The sequence below is a fragment of the Phaseolus vulgaris genome, chromosome 5, assembly GCF_000499845.2.
Source record: "Phaseolus vulgaris cultivar G19833 chromosome 5, P. vulgaris v2.0, whole genome shotgun sequence".
NCBI classification, from domain to species: domain Eukaryota; kingdom Viridiplantae; phylum Streptophyta; class Magnoliopsida; order Fabales; family Fabaceae; genus Phaseolus; species Phaseolus vulgaris.
In genome coordinates, this window is record NC_023755.2 from 17201527 (window position 1) to 17214696 (window position 13170).

The 13170-nt window shown below is 31.6% G+C and overlaps 1 protein-coding gene across 1 annotated transcript; it reads left to right on the forward strand.

The window, feature by feature from the left end:
- The first annotated feature begins 584 nt into the window (after nt 1-584).
- Nucleotides 585-10744, forward strand: LOC137834444 (WRKY DNA-binding transcription factor 70-like). The gene is made up of 4 exons (XM_068642495.1): nt 585-963; nt 9249-9604; nt 9930-10034; nt 10159-10744. The coding sequence occupies exons 2-4, from the start codon at nt 9255-9257 to the stop codon at nt 10544-10546; spliced, it is 843 nt and encodes a 280-aa protein (XP_068498596.1). The 5' UTR covers nt 585-963; nt 9249-9254; the 3' UTR covers nt 10547-10744.
- The last annotated feature ends 2426 nt before the right edge of the window (nt 10745-13170 follow it).

The following is a 13170-nucleotide window of genomic DNA, read 5'->3' on the forward strand; positions in this document are numbered from 1 at the left end:
AACAGAATCTAGAAAAGACAGGTTAGGGACATAGCTTTCTACTCAAGTCAACCGGAGAAAGTCAATCAACGAGAACAATAATAATAATATTAATATTAATATCAATAATAGTAATAATATTAATATTAATATAAAATAAAATAATGCTAATAATATTAATAATAATAATACAAATAATATTTTATTTTCTATTATTTTTAATGACAAAACATAATTATAATCTTATATTTTACTAATTAAAAAATATATCAATCATATATATCATATTACATATAAACTTTCTTTTCATCTTCGTTTAGTTTCATTATCCATATTCAAATTCAAATAAAAATAAGTGAAGTTGGATGAGTGTAATTATTAGTACTACTCTATACTTAATATTTAATTGAGTAATTAATTGATGGTGGAGGCTGCTAACGTCATAGGTGCAACCCCTTTACGCCTTGCTGGTGACGTCACCATGCACACTCGTTGTCAACCTCCATTGGATGTCTCACAGGTGGCGTTGGAGAGTGCAAAAGTTGGCGTTAGCACTTGCACTTGTCTCCACACTCCTAATATTCTTTATTAATTAATGCATATGATACTAATTAGGTTTCACCTAGGTTCAAAAATAACTACGACAAAAAATACCCAACTTGGAACTGCTGGCCTTTGCCATGGAGATCAAAAACCTTCGATCGCAGAATGGCCGCAGAAGCATTTATCAGAGAACGCGATTTTCTCCAAACCAACTTATTGGTAAAACAAGTGCAGATGAAGAAGAGTACATCTCAATTACTGTAGATCTTGGTTTACCCTAACCCTAATATCTTTCACAAATACCACCATGTTGCTTTCTACCAGTCTTTTCTCCTTCTAACGCCCCTGCTCTCTGCTATGAACGTCATATATATGGACAAAGGTTACCACAAAATATGAAAATTTGAATGCTGCAAGTGATTCAAGACTCAAGATGTGGAGGTAATTCATTATATTACTTTTGTTAATTGCTTTCATTTCATAATAACCACAATAATGGCTTTCTTTTAATTCTTTGCACAGTACTTTTACAAACTATATATAGAAAACGAAACCACATATTTATAGGTCAAAATACATATTAAGTCGGTTCTGTTGTTTTTACTGTTTAAACAATAAAAAAATACCAATTATTCTTTGTAATACTTGTCAAGTTGATGCAGATAGTATCCATTCTGTGAACCAATTTCTTTATTTTGATTTTTTTAATGTAATAGCTCATTCTTTTAAATATATTTTTTATTAGTTGGAATTTATCAAAAATCATCAAATTTCGTAATTTTTTATTATAATTTTTCTTATTCCTGTTTCTCTCTAAATGTAAACGTAGTCTTTTGGATTTCAGATTCCCTACTGAATTTTTTATGTTGACCCTTTATTGTATTTTCAAAATACTTTAATATATTAAAAACTTTTTAATGTATTTTAAAATATTAAAATTACGACATTTTGAAAAGTATAATAGAGGAGAGCACAAAAAACGCAGAAAATCTAAATTCCATCTCTTTTCCTATGATATTTTCTCGGTACCCATTATGATATTATTGCAAATAAATGCTAATTAATTGACAGTCTGTTGGTTATTATATATGATTGAAGGTTGGACTTATTAATCAGCTTAAGAGGTGAGACGAATTAAATCAAATAGTCAGGTTTGAACTTATATTAACCTATTATTTACAACATGAATCAATAAATATAAAAAGAAGGCTTAATAAAAAATTTAAGTTTAAATTAGACAATAATTTTAAATATCTAACACAAAAGTTTTGTAGTAGATAATGATTCTGTCTTATTTATGAATTAATCGTATGATGCTAGTTTTATCTAATCTTATATTGCACATAACAATTTGTTAAGACGGCCATATAAAATCAAATTAGCGGTCAAATTCTATATATCATGCTCAATATCCTATATATTCAAACTCAATTTTATATCATAAAAAAGTTTGTTATTCTTTATTTTTAAATCATACATGATAGCCAATAAGGTTTATCTTACATCATCATAGATGCTAGTAGTTTGTTTTAGTATTTGTCTTGTGTTCAAATTTTATTATTATAATTAAACGAATTTCTAAATATTAATGTCAGTTAAATTATAATGTTATTAGAGTTATTTAAAAGAATAAATTTTAAAATATAAAATTATTTATAAATAATTTAGTTGTTAACTATTGGCCTCATCTTGGTGTTAGACACTCGTATAATCAGTTTAGCCAACTCTAAGCTAATAATAATAATTTTTAATTTTTAAATAAATAAGTATTTGTCTTATTGTCAAGTTAGCGTAATTTAGCCAACGCTAACATAATCCATCTAATATTCGATACTAATGGATTTTGATTAACTAACTTTAAGGTCATACTTACTATTTTTATTAATTAAAATATTTGTGTTAGTGTAGATTAGCGTCAACTTAATCAATATTAACTAAAATAAATATTAAAAATAAATAAGGTTAACGTCAATCTAATTGACACTAATATTATTTATTTAATATTTATAAGGTTAGATTAAACACTAATTTTATTTATTTTATTATTTATCTAAATTAGCATTGACGATATTTTATGAATTTTTGAATCTTTATGACAACGAATAAGAACCATAGATTATTTTTAACCCAGAGGCCTAGATTTAAAGATAACAAATCTCTTCACTAACAATTTTCTTTCTCATTTTTCTATATAAATCTCCTAAAACTCATCCTTCATTCACGGTCATCTTATTCATTCACACTCATCTCCTTCATTAATACTCATCTCCTTCATCCACATTCATCTCCTCCATCCACACGCATTTCCTTCATCAACACTCATCTCCTTGTCTGCTTCATTCAAACTCATTGCCTTCATCTACATTATCTCTTATATCCATTACAATTTTCTTCTATCATTTCGTTTGTGTTTTATTTTTGTTGAAGACAAAGGAGTTGTACAAGAAACTTCTTTTTTAAATTATATTCATTAGCATCTATCACACTTAGCCGCGCAAGTGTCATCATTATTGTGTCATCATTACTACAATTCATCGATACTTAGCAGCACAAGCCAAGCTTGACCCACCACAAATGCATCAACGAAGTCATTGCACAAATAAAAAATCATCAACACTAACCCCTCTCCAAAGGCACAAAACAAAACATTGACTCTCCTCATGCAAACTCCTTCTCTTCCTCCTCTGATTAGAACTTCAACTTTGATGCCACTATTGAGCATCACACAATAGGAAATAATCTCTTCTAGAAGAAGCACACTTACACATAAGAGTACAAATGAAAGAGCACAAAGAAAAACACACAATAAAAACTAACATGGTTCAGTAGCTCAAGTTTTACATCCACGAATGCTAAACAAAAAGTATTTTATTACTTGACATACAATTTATGCCAGCAAAAGAATTGAACACCCTCTCATGTAACTTTTACAAGGATAAAATACAATCTTTACAAAGATAACATTACAAATCATCTCATGAAAATTTTACAATAAAATTGTAAACTCTCTGATGACACATAACTACTCAAGTCTCTTATACACCTGAGAGACTTATTAAGTTGTGGTTAGAACACTCAAATAAACTCTCCATTTTTATAATAGTTTCCTTCTTTATATTACTCAATGTTGGACTTTGTGTTAGAATGTATGGCCTAAACAAGAGGGAGGTGAATTGTTTTTGCAAGATTTTCGCAAAGATTGGAAGTAGAGTGAAAAGATCTGTAAAATCAATCAATTGATTTTTCTGTTCAACTAGATGAATTATCAGATTAACAATTCTTTAAGAAAAAATCAACCAGTTGTTTTATCAAAACAACTAATGTTTAATGCAACAAAATATAAAGAACAAAATTTAAAGCAGTATATCAAAGTAAGGAAAGAGAGATTCACTCAAATAGATTTATACTGGTTGACTCTTAACCAAGAGCTACATCTAGTCCTCAACTAACCAACTATTTTCTCCTCATAGAAAAGACAAAAGAAAACAAAGATTTTCCAAATCCTTTTGAAAAAACACTAAGTGCAATTCAATCGGTTGTCACGATAAATCAATTGGATGAAAAACTTGTTATAGTCACCAGACTTTGAATAAAAGCATTTTCAACTTATTGAAAGCGCGAAACAACTGACTAAAATTAATAGATTTTAGAAAACACTTCTTTCAAAAGAGATTAAGAATCAAGTGAACTTGGATCAATACTAGATGTAAATTGATAACTCAAAATCTACTAAATAACACACACACAACAACAATTCTTCAATATAATTTTGTACAAAGCACCTACTAAGGAGATTGGTCTATATTGCTCAAACTTAGTTGGGTTCCTTACCTTAGGTACTAATGCTATGAATGAAGCATTACAACCCTTTCGGATACGCCCAGTTTCATGAAAAAGAGCCAGCGCTGCCATAATCTAATCTTTAATAAACTCCCAACTTTTCTTCATAAAGTTGAAGTTGAAACCATCGGGTTCGGGACTCTTTGAGCCTTCACACTGCCACATTGCGTCCTTATTTCTTTCTTGGAGAAAACAACTAAAAGACTCAGATTATCATTCGGGGTTAGAGACTTAAACTCGATCGCATCAAGTCTTACCCCTAGATCTTTCGTTGCTCTGAATCTAGATTCAAACAACTTCTTCACCTCCATTCGAGCGGTACTAGGTTCCTCAAACCATTGGGCCCCGACCTTAACACCTTTAACTTCGTTTCTGATTCTTCTCCACCTCAAAGATGAATGGAAGAACCTAGAACAAGGGTCCCCGTTTTTGAACCAGCTTGCTCTAGCCTTTTGACAGATAAGGGATTCTAATTTCTTATCAGTTTCCTTCATGGCTTGCCAATTCCATTCTTTTCAACCTCTCACTTTCCATTAAGACCCTATTGCAGTCTTGGCAATCTAGATCCTCTATTTCCTGCAATATCCTTTTCTTGGTGGTATCAAGGTTACCTAACACATCCTTATTCCATAATTTCATATCAATCTTCAGGAGTTTCAACTTTTCTTTAAACATCATTATTTTGTTCCCCTGAACTGAGTAGGACTTCCATTTTTCCTTCACCATCCTATTAAAACCCTCTCCATGTACCAAGCATCAATGGTTCTAAAGGGTTTAGTGCCCCAGTCCTTATCCAAGGACTTCACCACTAAAGCACAATGACCAGAAACTTTCCTCTGTTGAACATACTGTTTGCACACGGGCCATAATTGCAACCACTCTTCATAAACAAGCACTTTATCAAGTCGGCTCTTAGCCGATCCATTAGATTTGAACCACGTAAAAATCTTACCTACAATAGGTAATTATTGTAAAATATTGGAATCAATGAAGCTATTAAAACCTTTTAACTCACTTGTTTGGTCACCCCTAACCCTGACATCTTTCCTTTCACTTCTGCTTCTTATGGCATTAAAATCACCATAAAAGCACCAAACCGGTTCTTGAGACGTCACTTTAATATTAGAAAGCTCCTTCTAAAGAATCTTCTTTATCTCTCAAAGTGCATGTAGCATAGACATTTACCACAACACACCTAGAAGTAGTTTTAAGGTGTTGACCAAAAATAGCAATGAACCCTTTTCTCATCAAGTGATTTTCATAACTAAATACTTCTTTATGCCACAATGATAGTAAGCTTCCACTTCCATTGTCCCCTTTATTATGAATCCAACCAACTTTGTTGTCCCTGCATAGAGAGAAGCACCTAGCATCGAAAGCTCATTTTATTTTGTTTCTTGTATACAAACAAATTTTGCTCCCTCACACGCTTAATATGCCTCCCCCTAGACCTCTTATATTCAGATTTACTATTATCATAATAAACCATTTTTATTACCCTCCTCAGAACACTTCATAATCTCCAAATCTCTCTCTTCCATACAAAGAAATTCTTTGACGACCTCTTGTTCATCCTCATGACATGTGATCCCAGCTTGTCTACCAATCTCCCATAACTTTGAAGGTTCCACCAAGATTTCAGGATCGCACAAACGTAGATTACAATTGACAATATCCCCATCAGAGATAGATGCTGAAATCGTACCTTCTCTGGTTTGAGAGGTATTCCCTACCTTATAAGATATTGTGCTTATTCTCACGGATTTCCTTGGATGGGTATTTGATACCCTCAATTCCGAGAGCCCTTTCATCTTGCGCCGACGTGATGGAGTTTTAGACATGTTTCCCACAATCGCTTCCTTCTCTCCTAGAAATTGTGATATATCGACGCCTAAGCGAGGGACCCCTAGTGCACCAGCGTCTTCCCTAACTTCAAGCATAACACAATTTTCCTGCGGCCCTTCTTGCTCCAATGACTTCGCCGACGACCCACTCTCCTACACACAGTTACCAGCGTTGCTTGTCTCGTAAATGGTGTTCTGATCCTCCTGGAATATTTGCACCTCCAAGCCTCCTAACAGACTTCCACTTTCATCGAAAGCTTTTCCCTCCTCACACTCTAACCCGAAACTCACTTGCGTTGACCCTGACCTGGATCCACCATCTCCCTCTACCGCCTGGGTTGGCTTAAAACCCGTATCCTCGTCTAATTGGGCCTTTAGGTTACCCTTGTGGCCCAAATCTGCTTTGGGTTCTCTTTGGATATTCTTGCTTTCGATATCCACCATAATTTTCACCAACTCAGCATGTACATAAGTGTTATTACAAGCAAAAACGTAGGCTTGGTCAGAGTGGTTGACAGAATCAAACTCTTCATATACCTTCTACCCATTTTTTTCTTCATTCGTGAAAGGTTTATCAACTTTCCTCTAGCATGCTCTACTCTTCGAATAGGATTCCTCAAATAGGTCCTTTGTCGTATGCGCATTCTATTCCCCTCCTTCAACCACCTCTGCTCCCTCCACTTCCCCCTTTGATCGGTATTCCTCCCCAACCCATTGCTTGACCTCCTCTCCACCGCTCACAGAGAATGTTGTTTCTTCTACATAGGTTTCTGATGAAGAAACGCTATCAGAAGAATCATAGGTATTGTGATAACCCTTGCACTGACCTACAAAATTTACTGCCAACTCCTCTTCATTGAATATACTGAACGTTTGATCGTTGATCCTTATGTTCTTTGCCAACCTAGCATTACGACTTTTCAGCAGACAGACTTACAATCTAGCAGACTCAAGGTTTTCCCACATCAACGTGAATTTATCAATAGACACCAGCGTAGCAACTTCTCCGACCACTTTGGCAAAGCAATCTTTGTTCCAGAATGGTATCGGTAAGCCATAACACCTCACCCATACGATTTTGTGGCTCGCTACATGAGCTTCCATCCAAGGCTCTACACCGTCAAAAACACTATCAAAGCACACTTTGTTGAGCTTTATTAAATCCTCCATGTTCTCCCCTTCTCTTGGTGTTAGAAGAGCTAGGTTGTCCCCCAAAGACCTCACTCTAATCATGTTCATACCCCTTTTACAACTTCTTCACCCAACTGATCAAAGTCCAAATCAACATTGAATTGACCAATGGCAGTTTTTTCCATCCACGACAAGATATGATGTTGTGTTTTAATAAATGACCCCTTTCATTTCCATTGTGTTTCTCCTTTAACTACATCAACAAAGGATTTTTTTTTCCCTTTCTTTTCCACCCAGACTTTCTTTCTTCTCTTCTTCTTGTTTAATGCAGGGGCCTCCAGATGCTTCTTCCCGTAGTTCCTGGGTCTCACCGTGTTAATGGTCCTTGATTCCCTTCTCTCCGCCCTGTTGGGCTCCAGATGATGTCTTCGATATTTTGGAATGTTTACGAAGAGCTTCGTGTTCCCTATGTATATCTGGTCTAACTCCCTCTCCATACTTCCCACATTTCTCACATCAAAGAATATCAGAAACCCAAATTTTCTCCCCCATTTGTTTAGTTTGCGTGAAATAAAAACTTTCTTCACTCTAGCCCATTTTTGAAAGACGTTGAACATGTCTAGTCCACCAAAACCATTTAAGAAGTTCTAAAAGAAAAACGTTGTAAAATCAATTTGAAATAAGAGGTGGTTTTTGGACAGAGCCATGACCACCGTGCCTCTGGGAGGTGCGTGCTCTGCTTCCCTCAGGCATTTCTTCCTACCTTTTAGTCCTTTATAAAATGTCTCACTTTTAAGAATAATAACTTAAACCTATGTGACTCGGCAAAAAAATCACTTTTTTTTTAGTAAAACTTTTCTACTTGGATTTTAGTATATATTCAGTAAAACAATAAAAAATTCGTATCAATCTATCATAAAATAACTAAAATTTCCTACATGTTCCACTAATTATAAGAAAATAACTATTTTTTCCAATGGAAGTACTGGTGATCAAACTGACCTCTCAAAAGACGTCCACAAGAGCTAACCAGCAGGTATTATTAATATTGGAATTAGGAAAATCAATAGACAACAAGAGTTATTGTTACCTTCCAGAACTGCCATCAATTGCAATTATTATTAGTAAGGGAATTATTAATTATTAGCTTTTTTTTGTGTGTGTGATTCACAAGATTATGTTCAAAAGAACTTAATTAAAATATGCCAAGAGTGTAAAACTTTCATATGAAGATGAAAGATCAAAACAGTTATATACCATAAAATTATTTCTTTGTGATAATTATTTTAAAATAAATATTTAAAATTGTTTTTAATTGATTAGCAATAATTATCTTAATATAAAATATTTAAAATCGTTTTTAATTTAATAATAATATAAAAATATTGTGTTTAATAATGAATAAAAAATAAATTTCTTTTGTTATGAATAAAATTAATGACATTTTTCTAGATTATCAATGTTCAAATATCTAATAGTTGATTAATCAAATTGAGTATAATAATATCAATTTGAATAACAAAAACTCCCTTAAAAATTTAATAAACAGTGAATTAATTTTCAAGGATAGGTATGTATCCAAAAAAAAAATGTTCTAATGATGGAAAACGTAATCTGTTTGACTAAACTAGGTTGTCCTAATAATATGGAATGAGTAAGTTTACAGCTTGAAATAAACCCTAGCAGCTCTCTTGGACCCGTCAAAAGGACAAAAATAAAACATTCATTATTGGTATTGCTATTCAACTAATAAACTCTTTGGCTCCGTACCATCCAACCTTTTCAGATTTGTCTTACTATGTAGAACAACCAATTTTTAAATTGCTCATTCAACAGATCTGTTTGAATAAAAGGCACTGTCTCTTCATTTCTCATCAAGTCTTCAATAATCTCTTCGCACTTCCAAAACAGCTAGCAATGGAGAATCAGCTTTCAAAAGAAAGAAGGGCAATGGAAGAAGAACTAGTCAGAGGGCGTGAGATAGCAAACCAGTTACTTGAAGTGTGTGTTCATAGATCCAACACTCATCATCATGAAGATGTACACATGCTTCCCTTCATTGAAGATCTTGTGCGCAAGGTGCTGTGTTCATTCACAAACACCCTTTTGCTTTTGAACACTGATAATGATGTCACTAATGAGGTTTCTATGCCTCTCACTGTCAAAGATACCCCTTCGTTTGCTAAATGTCCAAAACCCCAGCATACTGATGAGGTTTGCAAGAGTTTCTTGCAAACTGAAAAACGAAGAGGGTACTACAAGAAAAAGTAAGAATTTTAGGTTTTCCTGTATATCAAATTATGTGAATACTGTTTATTATAATTTGAATGCTTTTGTTGACCTTGAGAGTTTAGAAGTAAAGATTACATTTTCCCAATCAAAAGAGGGATCATTTACAATTTTCATCGAACCAAACACTTTTAATTAGTCAACTGTTGTTTTAACAGCATATTGAATAACCATGATTATACAATGAGTGGATTATTTGTGATATACTGCTATTGATTTCATTATTTATTTAGTGGATTACTAATTAGTTGAGCTAATGATGAAATGATATATTCATAATGGGAAAACTTTCTTCTTCATCAGATCAAGTGCACCAACATGGGTGACTAACAGCTCAATTCTGATGGAAGATGGCTATGTATGGAGAAAGTATGGACAAAAGATAACAACGAATGCAAAATACTTCAGGTATATATCCTTCTATTTTATTGAAATTATAATTAACCAACCAATAATCCCTTTCTTCTGTGCGACATTTTGTTCATAATAAGTATCTAACCTACAATGAATACATATAAATGTGCATATGCAGAAGCTACTATAGATGCACTCACAAACATGACAAGGGTTGTCCAGCAATCAAACAGGTTCAGAGAATTCAAGAAGACCCTCCATTGTACCGGACAACATATTATGGTAATCACAATTGCAAAAGCTATTCAAGTTCAGATATAATTATGGAATCAGCTTCTCCTTCTGGCTCTTCTGTGTTCCTTAGCTTCAGTAACACCTTGCCAACCAAACAACAATACCAATTACAGTCATCTTCACTTTCTTCATCCACGAAACAGGAGCCAGTGGAAGTGATTCAGGGTGAACTTATTGATGATCACAGCCCATTAGCCTCATCAGATTACCTCCTGTTATGTGACTATGAACTTGATTTCAATTACATGGGGCATGTTACTACGCTATTTTAGTTAATTAAGAAAGTTTTTCTGTGATTAAGGGATGCCTATATTAGTTGCTAATAGTAAGTCAGAAATTTATTTTGTAAGATTACCTCTCAGTCTCACAGTTGGGGACAGAATTGAAGACATGAAATTTACCTGTAACTGAGCTCTTCTGGTACTCTATATCGTGAATAAATTGAATTTCCATTTGGAGATTAAAGAAAATTGCATATAGGAATATGTATTGCTGAAAAATTTGTCTGGTGCATGTTGAAAGGATCATCTAATTTAAGATATTATTTAATTTTACCTTCGTTTGAATTTCATCATTTTGTTTTTAAAAGGAATATGATGTATTAATAATTCTCTACATAGGAAAAATATTTGTATAATCCTTACATTAATTGTATTTTTAATTCAATTAATTTATTATTAATAAAAAAATTATCTACATAAAAAAATAAATAATTTTGCAGTAAATTTATTTCATGTGATGAGATAAAATAATTTAAAAATTATATTGTATAAACTGATATATTTTAAAAATATGTAGTCGTTAAAGTAATATTTTTCTTTTAAAATATATTTTAATAAGATAGAAGAGATGTGTAATGAGATAAAAAAAATGAGATTATTTATAAATTATTTTTAAGTTGAATTCATAAAAAATGTGATCTATATATATGTTAAGTTTAAGGATTTATCTATCTTCAAGTATAATTTAAATTCTTTTTAGTCTAATATTTTGATATCAAATCTATTAACAATGTTAACCATATAACGTTTATAAGCTATTAGTTTCATAATAATTCAATGTCAGTTATTTTGTTACACAAGAATAATAGTTTCAATAGCAACCACCCTCGATATCGTCTAAATGTAGAGGCTTGTTGTGAGGTAGCTTCCGAAAATAAATGAGCAATGTGTTAGTCATTGCATGTAGAGAAATTGAATTTTACATCATTATTATAAACACCTTCTATTTCCATTTCAGAAAAGTATAGCTGCATGGTTTGAAGGCTATGTATGCAAGCAAATAAAAGTTTAAGATTTATTAAAATTTTAGTGTTCCTTCAAAATATTTCCAATAGATTTTGTATGTGAAGTTTTGAACATTTAAAAGTTGATGGTAAAAAAAAAACTCAGCATCTAATCTTATCCACTACAGAATTTGATAGCTTCACACAATAATTTAATGATATTTAAATTGTGGACATCATCTGAGAGTATAAACAAAAATATCAGAAGAAATGACTGGTTGATATCATGCATTTGCAGTCAAGTTCAACATTTAGCAGCAGGATATAATCTGATAGATTTTCTTTGGGTGTATAAATTGTTTATAATATTCCAATGGCCCCATGGAAAATTGACATATATATCAATCGAAGGAAACTTCATGTACAAATGCAGTATGCTTCTGTCAATTTCATTGGAACTTTAGAGTATATATACTTTGAACATGACAATGTTATTTAGTCTTTTAAATCTTATTAGCTTTTCGCTTATTTTTTATTTACCCATATATTATAAATTAAAATACAACTTGAATAATAACAATAATAATAATAATAATACTCATACCTTCCTTTTACTTTCTCTAGATGGTCTCAATATTCTATTGCTTTTCTACTTTTCTGCATTTCACATACTACCACTTAACTAACCTAAACAAAATTCAACACTTTGTTTGTTATGTCATTTTTTTATTTATTCAATCTCTTTCAATTTTCTCTCTTTTTATCTCCAAATTCAATTTCAATATATAATTTTTAAAAAGTCCCCAATTAAAAATAATTTAAATCATAATTTATATTATTTATTATAAATCTGAAATAAGATTTATGTATTTAAATATATATATATATATATATATATATTATAAAGTGTATATATCATATATTATAGTTTGAAAATATTTTATTTTATTCAATTAAGTAAAATAAGTATTTATGTATGTACGTATTAAAATATTATAGAAAATAAACATTTAGTGTTGATTTATTTGCCAACACTACCAATCAAAAGTTTGTTATAATTAGTAAATAGTGTTAAATTTGTGTGTAATATACAGTGAACTCTAAATTTATGGACATTAATTCACTAAAGTTGACTTTTGAATACTCGCTCTAACTAACATCGATTAAATCAATTTTATGTGGAGAGTGTATAGAGTCGGTTAAGTCGACCTTCTAGCGTTAATCAAATCGATTTTGTATAGTTATGTTGTCAAAATTTTCAACGACATTACACTGGTTTAACCGCTATTCAGCCCTCAAAGGTTCCCATAAAAAAGTCTTGGATTATGAGGAAGTGTGTTTCATGTTGGAAACATGCAGAAAAACGAGTTTCTCCATCATTACTATCACTCTTATGAAAAATTGAAAAGACAAACCCACAAAGCAAGAAAACCAACACAAGTATATATATATACAAAACAAAGAAATTCATATGGAAGATGGCGTTGTCATATATACCTAAATTAAAAGTTATCTATAATTAATATATTAAGTTATAAAGGAATATAGATGCAAACTTAAAATAAATATTAAAAAATTATATTAGTCTGAGTTTAGGGTTTAGGATTTAAATATTAAAATTAAATAAAATTATAGATGACTAAGTATATTTAATTTTATTAAATTTTTTAA

What these genes read in the sequence shown, in the direction of transcription:
- LOC137834444 (XM_068642495.1), top strand. Translation starts at nt 9,255, where the DNA reads ATGGAGAATCAGCTTTCAAAAGAAAGAAGGGCAATGGAAGAAGAACTA. An exon ending in AGAGGGTACTACAAGAAAAA is followed by an intron (nt 9,605 to 9,929) that starts GTAAGAATTTTA and finishes CTTCTTCATCAG; the next exon opens with ATCAAGTGCACCAACATGGG. An exon ending in ACGAATGCAAAATACTTCAG is followed by an intron (nt 10,035 to 10,158) that starts GTATATATCCTT and finishes GTGCATATGCAG; the next exon opens with AAGCTACTATAGATGCACTC.